This window comes from Strongylocentrotus purpuratus, unplaced genomic scaffold (genome assembly GCF_000002235.5).
Source record: "Strongylocentrotus purpuratus isolate Spur 01 unplaced genomic scaffold, Spur_5.0 spur5_scaffold_10, whole genome shotgun sequence".
Taxonomy (NCBI): domain Eukaryota; kingdom Metazoa; phylum Echinodermata; class Echinoidea; order Camarodonta; family Strongylocentrotidae; genus Strongylocentrotus; species Strongylocentrotus purpuratus.
This window is the reverse complement of record NW_022145595.1, coordinates 17,358,158-17,372,387: the sequence shown is the minus strand read 5'-3', so window position 1 is coordinate 17,372,387 and position 14,230 is coordinate 17,358,158. Positions and strand designations below refer to the sequence as shown.

The 14,230-nt window shown below is 39.5% G+C and overlaps 3 protein-coding genes across 3 annotated transcripts; all 3 read right to left on the bottom strand.

Annotated features, from left to right (window-relative positions):
• Positions 1 to 4,427: 4,427 nt before the first annotated feature.
• On the bottom strand, positions 4,428 to 5,456 carry LOC580008 (beta-3 adrenergic receptor-like). The gene has a single exon (XM_780089.2). It carries the CDS (start codon positions 5,454 to 5,456, stop codon positions 4,428 to 4,430), a length of 1,029 nt encoding a protein of 342 aa, XP_785182.2.
• Positions 5,457 to 9,747: 4,291 nt separating this feature from the next.
• On the bottom strand, positions 9,748 to 10,776 carry LOC587916 (alpha-1B adrenergic receptor-like). The gene has a single exon (XM_787623.1). It carries the CDS (start codon positions 10,774 to 10,776, stop codon positions 9,748 to 9,750), a length of 1,029 nt encoding a protein of 342 aa, XP_792716.1.
• Positions 10,777 to 12,970: 2,194 nt separating this feature from the next.
• Positions 12,971 to 13,999, bottom strand: LOC587892 (rhodopsin, GQ-coupled-like). The gene has a single exon (XM_787601.1). It carries the CDS (start codon positions 13,997 to 13,999, stop codon positions 12,971 to 12,973), a length of 1,029 nt encoding a protein of 342 aa, XP_792694.1.
• Between the last annotated feature and the right edge of the window lie 231 nt (positions 14,000 to 14,230).

Here is a 14,230-nt window from a genome sequence, read left to right as displayed (position 1 = left end):
TCGTTATACTCATTAAGCTTAGAAGTGTCTAGTAATTTTTTTTTCAAAACCCTTGAGAGAGCTAAACAATTTCTGAAATGACAACTTAAGAGTTTCAACGGCAATCTAAAGTGCCAAAAAGGACAAAGCCAACATACTATATCCGTAACTCGGTGAAACAATGGCGTAATTATTTTATGTCTTTGTATAGCCTTATCTGCATACAAAACACGAACTGATATTGGGGCCTTCACCGATTTACAGGGACGAAATGGATATTATCACAAGAACCTTTCCAGATAACAGAAAAGCCACCAAAACGACAGTCTGCTAGACTGACAATGTCGGTTTCGTAAGCAAAAAAATATTTGTTGAACGTTTCGCAAGACCAACATGTCGGCTTCAAGAGCTATCGGTTTCGTGAACAGTCGGATAAGTCCTCAGGAGATAAATGACGTCGATGAGCGACCTCTTGGATACTTGGTTTGTCGGTCTCGCATGCCGTCGGTCAATTTAGCAGTTTCCAACCATCTTAAAGAATATCCTGTAAACTATTCAGCGCATCTTCACCAAAGCAACACTTCAGGTTGAGATTTGATCAAGCGGTACGGGGCGTCCAAAGGAGACTTCTGAAGACCTCTTTGAAGATGGGGTGCTTGAATCCATAGATGATTGGATTGACAACGCTATTTGACAGTATGATCATGGAGCCATATATCGTCAATGCATTGTCACCGGGTATCATAAGATTTATGATCTGTGGTAGAGTACAGATCACGAGCACACCAACAACCACAAAGAGATTCTTAGTGATTTCGACCTCCATTTTGTTGATGGCATTGATCTTGAGTGGACAGGACCCTCGAGACGTGGACAAAGCCTGGCTCTGGTTGTTCAATGTGGCGCCAGATCTGATGTCTGCGGATCTGCTTGCGGTGCCGTAAGACATGACGCAACACCAGGATATAAAGTATCAGGGTGAGCGTCAGGGCAATGGCTATATAAATTCCCATGAATACGATGTAATAAATTCCAAAAAAATGTGTGATTCTTAGGCCACATATTTGAAGGTATTTGGAATACTCCAATGTCCCAATATGTAGAACAAGTGGTAGGACTATCAATGCGACCGATTCTGTCCAGATGAGCACTACCAGAGCAACGACTTTCTTTGGAGCATGGATACCTTGGTGGCCGCGGACGGATCTCGTTATGACGTACCAACGCATGAATGCGATGGCGAGCAGGTTTGTGCTGCTACAGAACACACAGGTAATTACGACTCCTGCGATAGTTGGGCAAATCATATCATGGAAATGATAACTTCCTATATGACTTAAAAGGCCCGCGCTCAGGAACGGGAAGCAGAGACACGTTATAAGATCGGTGACAGCAAGGCTGATAACCAAAATGTTGGTGATTGTTCGAAGCTTCTTCGCGACAATGACGGTGGTGATGACGAGGGCATTACCAAAGAGACCGATCGGTGTCAATGCGATCAGGATTGATGCGACAATAGCTCGATGGTGGAACGGTATCACCGAAAACTCTGTAAGATTTCCCAGACTTTGTTCTGAATCCATCCAATCTATCGTTGTTACTGCCATCGCGGAGAAATCAAAATATGCTGTAAAGGCTGTCTATAATCAACACCATTCCTTCTCTCATACCATTCACCACGGCCTTATAACCAATCACGAAAAATAGTAGGTGATATCCACCTAGTCTACCGTAGTAAATGCCATCGTGTTAATCGACATCACCTTGTGACTATATTCCTTAAAAGCAGCCTCAATTTCGTGTTCAGTGTTCAGAGTTCGGTGAGAAACGACTTTGCTGCAGTGCTGCTGCCCCAAGTGTCACCGTTTCTCACCTTCTAAAACAAACCAGAACCTCATATTCTATCATGTCTTATTCGATGCTTTTTTTTTTAGCACGACTAGGATATTTATAAGTCATCTCGCCACTTTATGTTTAATTGCCCCAAAAGCTAGGCATTATATGAACATGTCAATAGCATGACGTCTAGAGATTAATAAAAGTGACGTCCCTATTCAATAAACCGCCTCCCTCATAACATGACTGACAATCAATCTCCGGGTAATAAGATACACCGCGACCAACAATAACCGTACCCGTATTGCTCGGTGATTTGACATGACAACCTGAATGAAAAAAAAGTACATCATGTTCTTAATGCAACATATCGTCGATGTCGTCTTAATCAAAGGTAAGTGACAAATATTTGCAATCACGACCAAACCTTCAACAGGCCTAAATCGAACACGAAGGCACAGACTTTATTAGGTACATTATTCAATAGCCTTGCGTGCCAACTATTAAAATGTGCAAATATGACAATGACATATTACCTGTTTGGATATTAAAATTGCCTTAATTTTGTGGAAGTCTTGGCAATCGTGGCATCAGTAGCCAGTAGATCAAACTAATAGCTAATCCTCCAGATGATCTGCCATCTCCCGCCCTCGCCCCCACACCCATCCCCGCCCCCATCACCTGAAGAAGAAAAAGACAAACAGAAAGAACACAGAAGAAAGAAGAACAGACGCATGGGAAAATCAACGTTACAATTTTTGTCAGCTATTAAAATGTATTTTAGTTCATCCAAGGTTCTTGATGGACTTTCTTCTTTTTTTGTTCAATAATTCCACATATCAAGTATTATTTTTTATGTTACTCCTGTTATCAATATACTTATTACGATTATTATTATCAATATCTTCATTATTGTCATTATAAATTTATCGTAATCAGTATTTTTTTTTATTTTTTTTTTTTGTGTAGTTTTATTTGTTTGCAGGGTAGCGTTGTCAGTTACAAAAATGCTTTCTACATTGGCTCTGTTGTCCCAGACAAGGGTATGATTAAAGATCAATATTATGTGCGAATTAATTGTTAAGTTTGTACTAAATAATGATTTTAAAGCCCGTATGCACTAGTTTAGCCGGGGGATTAGACCTCCCTGCCACGGCACTGACAGTTGATCTTCTCATCAAATCAGCTCTCCCTTTAAAGGGGGATCATGAGGAGCAACAGGCACCGATTAGGCATTGTTTGCTATACAGAGGGCGCGATTAGCTATAAGTTGTGCTGCGGGGCTTTAAGGCTAACCAAGAAAAGTGTATCAATAATGAGATCGAATTCAAAGACTTTCCTTGAAAATTACAACAACAACAAAATAATAATGTGAGTACGCGGGTGTACGTCAACTATCATCCTCACCATTCTATTTTGTCATTTTGATTGTCTATCAAGTAAGCTTGTTTTGGTATTCAAACATGCATCATCGCAATAGTCTAAGAGTGGATTAATAAGGCAACAACAAAACATTTTCACAAACTCGTTTGGTAGTACAGGTTTTGCAGATCGTCTCAAGAACCCGATTCGTTGTGAGACCTTTCGGGCTGTATAGTGTTCTTTCCACAACAATTGTTCATCAAGCATTACGTCAAGATATTCGAATATCTTAAATCTTTCAACGAGGGAACGGCTGTGAGTCTTTGACGATTACCTAACAACATAAACAATTGTCTTCTACACATGTATTGTCAGGTTTTTATGAAGACTTATTATGTAGTCTGTGTTGCATATATATTTTGTAATTCATGTGCATTTGTTGCACACCAGCATTGTCACCAGCACACATATTTACCTTACATTGTAAATCAGTAAAAGCAGAGGTTAAACTACTTATTTATGTAAACGACATCAGTGGTCCTAATACTAATCCCTGTGGTACCCCCATTTGTTATTTTGGCAAGCGATGACATGTACTAATCTACTGAATTTGCTTGGAGTCTGCTACCAATATATGACTTAAACCACTGCAACTCATGACCCCTGACTCCGGCATCGTATATTTTTTCTATCAATATATCATTATCATCATTGTTATCATCGTTATCATTATTTTGTTAAGTTTTGTTTGTATAATTAAAACCAATATAGCCAGAACGACAACCTGAGAGACTGACATTGTCGGTCTCGTGAACGCACGGATTAGTCTTGTAAAGTTCCTCAAGACCGTCATGTCGGTTCCATGAGCCGTCAATTTTATGAACAGTCGGTTGAGTCTTTAGGTGATACATGAGACTGATCGCCGGTCTCGTGAATACAGTCAGGTGTGTCGGTCTGGCATGCTGTCGATCAAATGGGCTGTAACCAAATGTTCTAAAGGATATCCTGTAAATGATTTAGCACATCTTCACCGAGGGAGCACTATAGGTTGTTTTGTATTCATGCGGTACGGGACGGCAAAAGAAGGGTCTTGAAAACCTCTTTGAAGATGTAAAGCTGGAATCAAAAGAAGGTTAAGTTGGCAACGCGATACGCAAGAAAGATCCATCAATGAATCTGTATTTCACAATCCCAGAGGACATCTCAAAATAACCTTCGCAACTAGAGTCGTATATGAGGTTATGCCGAGCTCAAGCGATACGGGACGGCCAAAGTAGACTCTTGAAGACCTCTTTGAAGATGGGATGCTTGAATCCATAAATGATTGGATTGACGACGCTATTTGCCAGGATGATCATGGAGCTATAGATCATTGTTGCATCGACGCCGGGTATCATAATATTTATGCTTTGTGGTAGGGTACAAATCACGAGCACACCGACAACTACGAAGAGATTCTTAGTGATTTCGACCTCCATTTTGTTGATGGCATTGATCTTGGGTGGACGGGACTCTCGAGACGTGGACGAAGCCTGGCTCTGGTTGTTCAATGTGGCACCAGTTCTGATGTCTTCAGCAGTTGTAAACTTGTTGCGGATCTGCTTGCGGTGCCGTAAAACATGACGCAACACCAGGAGATAAAATACCAGGGTAAGCAACATGGCAATGGCTATATGAATTCCCATAAATAAGAGGTAATACATTCCAAACAAGTTTGTGACTATAATTCCACACGTTTGAAGGTATTTGAAATACCCGATTGTCCCATGGCCTAGGACAATTGGTAGGACTACCAATGAGACCGATTCTGTCCAGATGATTACAACTATAGCAACGACTTTCTTTGGAGTATGGATACCTTGATGGCCGCGGACGGATCTCGTAATGACGTACCAACGGACGAATGCGATGGCGAGTAGGGTCAAGCTGCTACACCCCACACATGCAAAGAAGACTCCTCCTGTAGTTGCACAAACAATGTCATGCATGGGATAGCTTCCTCTTTGACTTAAGAGGCCCGCGCTCAGGAACGGAAAGCAGAGACACGTTACAAGATCGGTGACAGCAAGGTTGATGACCAAAATATTGGTGATTGTACGAAGTTTCTTCGCGACGATGACGGCGACGATGACGAGGGCATTACCAAACAGACCAATCGGTGTCAATGCGATCAGGATTGATGCAACAATAGCTCGATGATGAAACGCTATCACCGATAATTCTGTAAGATTTCCAAGACTTTGTTCTGAATTCATCCAGTCTATCGTTGTTACTGCCATCATGAAAAAGTCAAATCCCCCTGTGATTATATTCGTAGAAGCACTCTTGTTCTGGCAACCACTGTCTCATCCAGAATCGATTTTGATCAAGTGCTTTCTCTAATCAACAGCATTTAACGTCTCATACCATTCACCATAGCCGAATAACAAATCGCAAAGAATAGGTGATTCATCCACCTTTACTAACTTTGTAAATGCAATTGTGAAATAATCGACATCACTCTGTGATTTTATTCTTTAAAACCAGCCTCAATCTCGTGTTCAGTTTTCAGAGTTCAGTGAGAAACGACTTTGCTGCAGTGCTGCTGCTCTCAGTATCACCGTTTCTCGCCTTCGAATGCAAACTAGAACATAATATCCTATCGTGTCTTATGGGATGCTTTTATAAAACGACGCAGAGATTTGCAAGTCATCTCGCCACTTCACGTTTAACAGTATAATTGCTCCAAAGGATGGGCGTAATAATATGAAAGTGTCATTATTGACGTCTTAAGATTTTGACAAGCCTAATAAAAGTGACGTCCCTGTTCAATAAACCGCCTCCCCCATAACATGACTGACAATCAATCTCCGGGTAATAAGATACACCGCAACCAACAATAACCGTACCCGTATTGTTAGGTGATTTGGCATAAAAACATTAATGAAGCAAATCCATCATGTTCATAATGCAACATATCGTCGATGTCGTCTTAATCAAAAGGAAGTGACAAATATTTGCAATCACGGCCAAACCTTCAACAGGCCTTAATCGAACAAGAAGGCACATACTTTATTAGGTACATTATTCAATAGCCTTGCGTATCACCTATTAAAATGTGCTAATATGACAATGACAATTACCTATTGGGATATTAAAATTGCCTTAATTTTTTAGAAGTTTTGGCAATCGTGTCATCAGTAGCCAGTAGATCAAACTAAAAGAAATCCTTCAAGTTATCTGACTAAATATTTACCAAATGGTCGCTGCCATCTCCCGCCCTCGCCCCAACACCCATCCCCGCCCCCATCACCTAAAGAAGAAAAAGACGGACAGAAAGAACACAGGAGAAGGAAGAAAAGACGCATGGGAAAAGTCAACGTTACAATTTTTGTCAGCTATTAAAATATATTTTAGTTCATCCAAGGTTCTTGATGTACTTTCTTTTCTTTTGTTCAATATTTCCGCATATCAAGTATTATTTTTGATGTTACTGCTGTTAACAATATATATATTACGATTATTATTAACAATAGCTTCATTATTATCATTATAATTTTCATCGTTATCAGTATTTTTTTTTTCTTTTTAGTTTTATTTGTTTGCAGGGTAGCGTTGTCAGATACAAAAATGCTTTCTATATTGGCTCTGTTGGCCCAGACAAGAATATGATAAAAGACAAATATTATTAGGTATAGCACACCAAAAATAAGTACAACAAACACATGTTATTTGATGATTGCAAATGATCAAGCTTCATGAAAACTTCAAAAAACAAAAATAATAGAATTGAAATCGGTCAATGCGTTGTGATTTTATACCATTATTTGGATATAGCAAAATTACCGAAAAACCTGCCAGAAATGGTCAAATTGGCAAAAATGGCAAAATTCGACAAAGTTGACAACTTAATTCTTCAGTTTCTTGGACTCAAATGATAAATTAAATTATCAGACACTAAAGTATCATCTTTGTGGTAAAAAATACAAAAAAGAAAATTCATATATCTATTACCGTTTGAAAACAGTAGCAAACAAAATAAGTCATTTTTGCCATTTTTGCGAATCTGCAGATATGAAAAAGTTGTGAAAATAACTGAGTCCACCTAATTAATATGCGCATATGAAATCAAATCAAAACCGAACATGATACATTAGTGAAACTTATGTAAATCAGACAGGTATGAAAATTTATATTTTTGTTGAGGAAAAACAAAATGATGAATATTCATCAAATATGCAAATTAGGTCATTTCAGCTAATTAAATATTTTTTATATATATAGGAAAGTAAAACTGTTTATTTTGTTAGCATTTTTTAAATTATGTATTTATAGATCAGATTTACACCAAATATTAACATTAAATTCCAATTTGTTTTGCAATGCCAATAAAATATGGCGATGGAAATTACTTGGATCACCATTACAGCAATTTTCTCATATGTTTCACAAATTATTCAGAAAAACCGATCAAATGATAAGAATTTGCAGACTCTCAACTACATCACAGTATATGTTTCTTTTTGAAAAAATGTCAGATTTGAGAATTTATGACGATTTTCCGAGAAACCATTCAACAGGCCTTAACATTCTACAAGGACTGAATTTCAGAAAAAACAAAATTTGGTGACCCCAGTACAATCGTGGCTACCTTGAATGTAAACAACAAATTGATTTAATGAGTGGAACATATGAGGATATTGCATTTTTGTAGGGGAGTTTTATACATTGAAGTGAATTTTCACCACGCAGAATAACAGTCAACGGGCGATCAGCCGGCCATGTCACACATGGCTGAAAAGACAATATTCTAATTAATAATTTAACATATTTCCCACATGCCTATAACAATGAAACTACACAGAATTGTAGTCAAAGGTATGCTTGAAAGATATGTGAAATAAAAATTTAAAAATATTGTTCAGTTTTGTTTAAAATAAATTTACGTAAATTGCTATTTCTACCAACTGACAACTTGTGTGTGTGTGTGTGTGTGTGTGTGTGTGTGTGTGTGCATGGGGCAGACTGTGTGCATGGGTAGTGTGATCACCCTAATATTATGTGCGAGTTAATTGCAAAGTTTGTACTAAATAATGATTTTAAAGCCCGTATGCACCAGTTTGGCCAGGGGGTTAGACCTCCCTGCAACGTCACTGGCTCTCACTTAAGAAAAGAGGAATCATGGGGATCAACAGGCACCGATTAGGCATTGTTTGCTACATAGAGGGCGCAATCAGCTATAACTAGTGCAGTGTGGCGTTAAGGCAAACCAAGAAAAGCATATCAATAATGAGGTCGAATTCAAAGACTTTCCTTGAAAATTACAACAACAACAAAAAATAATGTGATTTCGCTTGTGTACGTCAACTATCATCCTCACCATTCTATTTTGTCATTTTGATAGTCTATCAAATATGCTAGTAGTGCTATTTGAACATGAATCGTCGCAATAGTCTAAGAGTGGATTAATAAGGCAACAACATAAAATTTTCACAAACTCGTTTGGTAGTACATGTTTTGCAGATCGTCTCAAGAACCCGATTCGTTGTGAGACCTTTCGGGCTGTATAGTCAATGTGTTCTTTCCACAACAATTGTTCATCAAGCATTACGTCAAGATATTCGAATATCTTAAATCTTTCAACGAGGGAACTGCTGTGAGTCTTTGACGATTACCTAACAACATAAAGAATTTTCTTCTACACATGTATTGTCAGCTTATTATGAAGACAATTGTAGTCCGTGTTGCATATTTTGTGTAATTCATGTGCATTTGTTGCACACCACCATTCTCATCAGCATACATATTTGCCTTACATTGTAAAACAGTGAAAGCAGAGGTTAAACAACTTGTTTATGTAAACGACATCAGTGGTCCTAATACTGAGCCCTGTGGTACCCCCATTTGTTATTTTGGCAAGCGATGACATGTACTAATCTACTGAATTTGCTTAGAGTCTGCCACCAATATATGACTTAAACCACTGCAACTCATGACCCCTGACTCCGACATCATATATTTTTTCTATCAATATATCAGCAGTATATCATTATCATTATTGTTATTATCGTTATCATTATTTTTTAAAGTTTTGTTTGTATAATTAAAACCAATATAGTCAGAACGACAACCTGAGAGACTGACATTGTCGGTCTCGTGAACGCACGAATTAGTCTTGTAAAGTTCCTCAAAACCGTCATGTCGGTTCCATAAGCCGTCGATTTTATGAACAGTCGGTTGAGTCTTTAGGTGATACATGAGACTGATCGCCGGTCTCGTGAATACAGACAGGTCTGTCGGTCTAGGCATGCCGTCGATCAATTGGGCTGTAACCAAATGTTTTAAAGGATATCATGTAAGTGATTCAGCACATCTTCACCGAAGCAGCACTATAGGTTGAGTAGTAATCATGCGGTACGGGACGGCAAAAGAAGGGTCTTGAAAACATTTTTGAAGATGTGAAGCGGGAATCAATAATTGGTTGAGTTGGCAACGCAATACACAAGAAAGATCCATCAATCAAACTGTATCTCACAATACCAGAGGACAATAATCTTCGCAACTAAAGTCTTACATAAGGTAATGCCGAGGTCAGGCGATACGGGACGGCCATAGTAGACTCTTAAAGACCTCTTTGAAGATGGGATGCTTGAATCCATAGATGATTGGATTGACAACGCTATTTGTTAGCATGATCATAGGGGCATAGAGCGTAAATACATTGTCACTAGGTATCATAAAATCTATGCTTAGTGGTAGGATACAGAGCACTAGCACACCAACAACCATGGAGAGATTCTTGGTGATTTCGACCTCCATTTTGCTGATGGCATTGATTTTGAGTAGACGGGACTCTCGAGACGTGGACGAGGCCTGGCTCTCGTGGTTCAATGTTGCGCCAGATCTGATGTCTTCAGCAGTTGTGAACTTGTCGCGGATCTGCTTGCGGTGCCGTAAAACATGACGCAACACCAGAAGATATAACATCAGCATTAGCATCAAGACAATGGCCATTTGAATTCCTGTGAGTAAGATGTAACAAAATCCAAAAAAGTTTGTGACTGTAAGGCCACACAATTGATGGTATTTGGAATACCCAAATGTCCCCTTGCCTAGAACAAGTGGTAGGATCACCAACTCAATGGATTCTATCCAGATAAGCACCACTAAAGCAACGACTTTTTTTGGAGTATGGATACCCTGATGGCCGCGGACAGATCTAGTAATGACGTACCAACGGACGAATGCGATGGCGAGCAGGGTCAAACTGCTACACGACACACAGGTTAAGACGACTCCTGCGATGGTTGTGCAAATCATATCATGCATGGGATAGCTTCCTGTTTGACTTAAGAGGCCCGCGCTCATGAACGGGAAGCAGAGACACGTTATAAAATCGGTGACAGCAAGGTTGATGACCAAAATGTTGGTGATTGTACGAAGTTTCTTCGCGACAACAACGGCGATAATGACGAGGGCATTACCAAACAGACCAATCGGTGTCAATGCGATCAGGATTGATGCGACAATAGCTCGATGGTGGAACGCTATCACCGATGAATCTGTAAGATTCCCCAAACTTTGTTCTAAACCCATCCAACCTATCGTTGTTGCTGCCATCGTGAAGAAATCAAATTTACCCTGTGACTAAATTCGTAAGAGCACTTTCGTTCTGGTGGTCGATGTCTTATCCGGATTCGATTTTGATAAATTGTTGTCACTAATCAGCAACATTAATTGTCTCATACCATTCACCAAGGCCTATTGAAAATTACAAATAGTAGGTGATATCCACCTAAACTTACTTTGTAAATGAAATCGTGAAGTATTCGACATCAGTCTGAGATCTGTATTATTTACAAGCAGAGTCGACCTTGTGTTCTGTGTTTAAGAAATTGATCGACTTTGCTATAGTGTTGCTGGTCCCGGTATCAGTGTCTCTTGCCTTCTACTACAAACCAGAACCTAATATCCAACGATGTCTTATTCGATGCTTTTATAGCCCGACACGGAGATTTAAAAGTCAACTCGCCACTTTACGTTTAACGGTGTAATTGTCACCAAAGTCTGGGCGTCATATTTTTGTAATATGGACATGTAAATAACGAAACGTCATTTGATTTGATGATGTCTAACAATTGTGAAGTCCCATAGAAATATATCCGCCTCTACAAGAACATGACTGACAATAAATCTCCGAGTAATAAGATACACCGCAACTTCCAATAACTGTAACCGTATTGTCAGGTAATTTGACATGACAACATGAATGAAAGAAGACCGTCATGTTCACAAAGCAACATTTTGTCATTGTCGTCTCGATCAAAGGGGAATGATAAGTTTTTGCAATCACGGCCCAAACTTCGACAGGCCTACATCGAACACAAAGGCACAAACGTTATTAGGTACATAATTCATTGGACTTGCGTGTCATCTATTGAAATGTGCAAATATGACAATGGCATATCACTCATTGGGATATTAAATTGCGTTAATTTTTGGAAAATATTTGCAAAAGTGTCATCAGTAGCGAGTAACTCGAACTAATGACAAATCCTTCAGGTAATCTGACTGAAGATTTTTACCAAATTATCTTTTCCATCTCCCTCCCCCGCCCCCTTAAAGCCCGTCAATACTAGTGAACAGGAGGCATTATAATACACTGCAAGGTCACTGGACAGGTTAGTTATCTCATCAAATCAGCTCTCAATTACCATGGATCATGGGGGACCAATGGTCACCGATTATGCATTATTAGTTATATAGAGGGAGCAAGTAGCTATAAGTAGTGCAGTGTGGCTTGAAAAAGGCCAGGGAGAAAGAAATCAGGGAAGGAAGAACAGACTCATGGGGAAAGTCAACGCTAATAGAGTTGGTAGCTATTAAAGTATATTTTAATTTCTCTGACAAATTTCCATGATTGTCTGTTTTACGGTTGTTTTCATAATTCCGCATATTAAATATTGTTATCATTTTTTGTTCTTGTGTAGTTGTTGTTTTATTTTTAATATTTTGTTCAGAATCATTACTATCATCGTCATCATTATTCTGCTTGTTACTGTTATAATTGTCGAATTTGAATCACGTCAAAACACATACAAGCACACAAAAACAGAAAAGTAATGGCAACAAAGAATGCTTTAAACTGATGATTGCAAAACACCTGTAGTGGGTCAAATGACGGGGGAGGGTATTACTACTGGGGCGTGTGTCTTTCAGTTGATTAGTAGATGCACACAATTATCTGTCGTGCCAGAAAGCGAAAGTTTTCAGGTGATACATGAGACCTATAACTGGTCTCGTGGATAATTGGTCTGTTGGTCTCGCATGCCGTCGTTCAATTGAGGTGTTTCCAATCATCGTAAAGGATATCCTGTAAACGATTCAGCACACCTTCATCGAAGCAACACTTCAGGTTTATAGGTAATCAAGCGGTACGGGAAGGTCATACGAGGCTCTTGAAGACCTCTTTAAAGATAGGATGCTTGAATCCATAGACGATTGGATTGACAACGCTATTTGCCAGCATGATCATGGAGCTATAGATCCTGAATGTATCGTCACAGGGTATAGGTATTACTACTGTTATCATCATCATTCTAGTGGTTGATGTTTTTATCATTATAAACAAATATTACCAGGACGACTGCTGTTGTTAGTCTCGTAAACGCACGAATAATCATTGAAAGTTTCGCGAGACCGTCATATCGGTCGCGCATTTCGCTGGTCAATTGGGCTGTATCGAAAAATCGTAAAGGATATCTGGTAAACGATTTAGCACACCTTAACCGGAACAACACTGGTTGATAAGTGATCAAGCGGCACGGGAAGGCAATAGGAGGCTCTTGAAGACCTCTTTGAAGATGGGATGTTTGAATCCATAAATGATTGGATTGACAACGCTATTTGCCAAGATAGTCATGGAGCTATAGATCAGCAATGCATTGTCACCGGGTATCATAAGATGTATGCTTTGTGGTAGGGAACAGATCAAGAGCACACCAACAACCACGAAGAGATTCTTGGTGATTTCGACCTCCATTTTGTTGATGGCATTGATCTTGCGTGGATGGGACCCTCGAGGCGTGGACGAAACCTGGCTCTGGTTGTTCAATGTTACGCCAGATCTGATGTCTTTAGCAGTTGTAAACATGTTGCGGATCTGCTTGCGGTGCCGTAAGACATGACGCAACACCAGGAGATAAAATATCAGAGTAAGCACCAGGGCAACGGCTATATGAATTCCCATGAATACGATATAATAAATTCCAAAAAGGTTTGTGACTGTTAGGCCACAAACTTGATGGTATTTGTCAAACTCTAATGTCCCAATGCCTAAAATATGTGGTAGGATTATCAATATGACCGATTCTGTCCAGATGATCACAACTAAAGTAATGACTTTCTTTGGAGCATGGATACCTTGGTGGCCGCGGACGGATCTCGTTATGACGTACCAACGGACGAATGCGATGGCGAGCAGGGTCGTGGTGCTACACCCAACACAAGCAATAACGACTCCTCCGATAGTTGCGCAAATAATTTCATGCATGGGATAGCTTCCCGTTTGACTTAAGAAGCCCGCGCTCAGGAACGGAAAGCACAGACACGTTATAAGATCGGTGACAGCAAGATTGACGACCAAAATGTTGGTGATTGTACGAAGTTTCTTCGCGACGACGACGGCAACGATCACAAGGGCATTACCAAACAGACCAATCGGTGTCAATGCGATCAGGATTGATGCAACAATAGCTCGATGATGAAACGCTACCACCGGAACCTCAGTAAGATTTCCCAGACTTTGTTCTGAATCCGTCCAATCTATCGTTGTTACTGCCATCGCGAAGAAATCAAAACCGCCCTGTGACTATATTCGTGAAGTACTCTTGTTCTGGTAGTTACTGTTTCATCCAGAAGCGATTTTGATAAAGTGCTGTCTCTATTAAAATTAGCAGCATTCCTCGGGTCATACCATTCACCACGGCCTTATAACCAATCACGAATGATAATAGGTAATATTCACCTAATCTACCGTATAAAATTCCATCGTGAAGTAATCTGTGATTATATT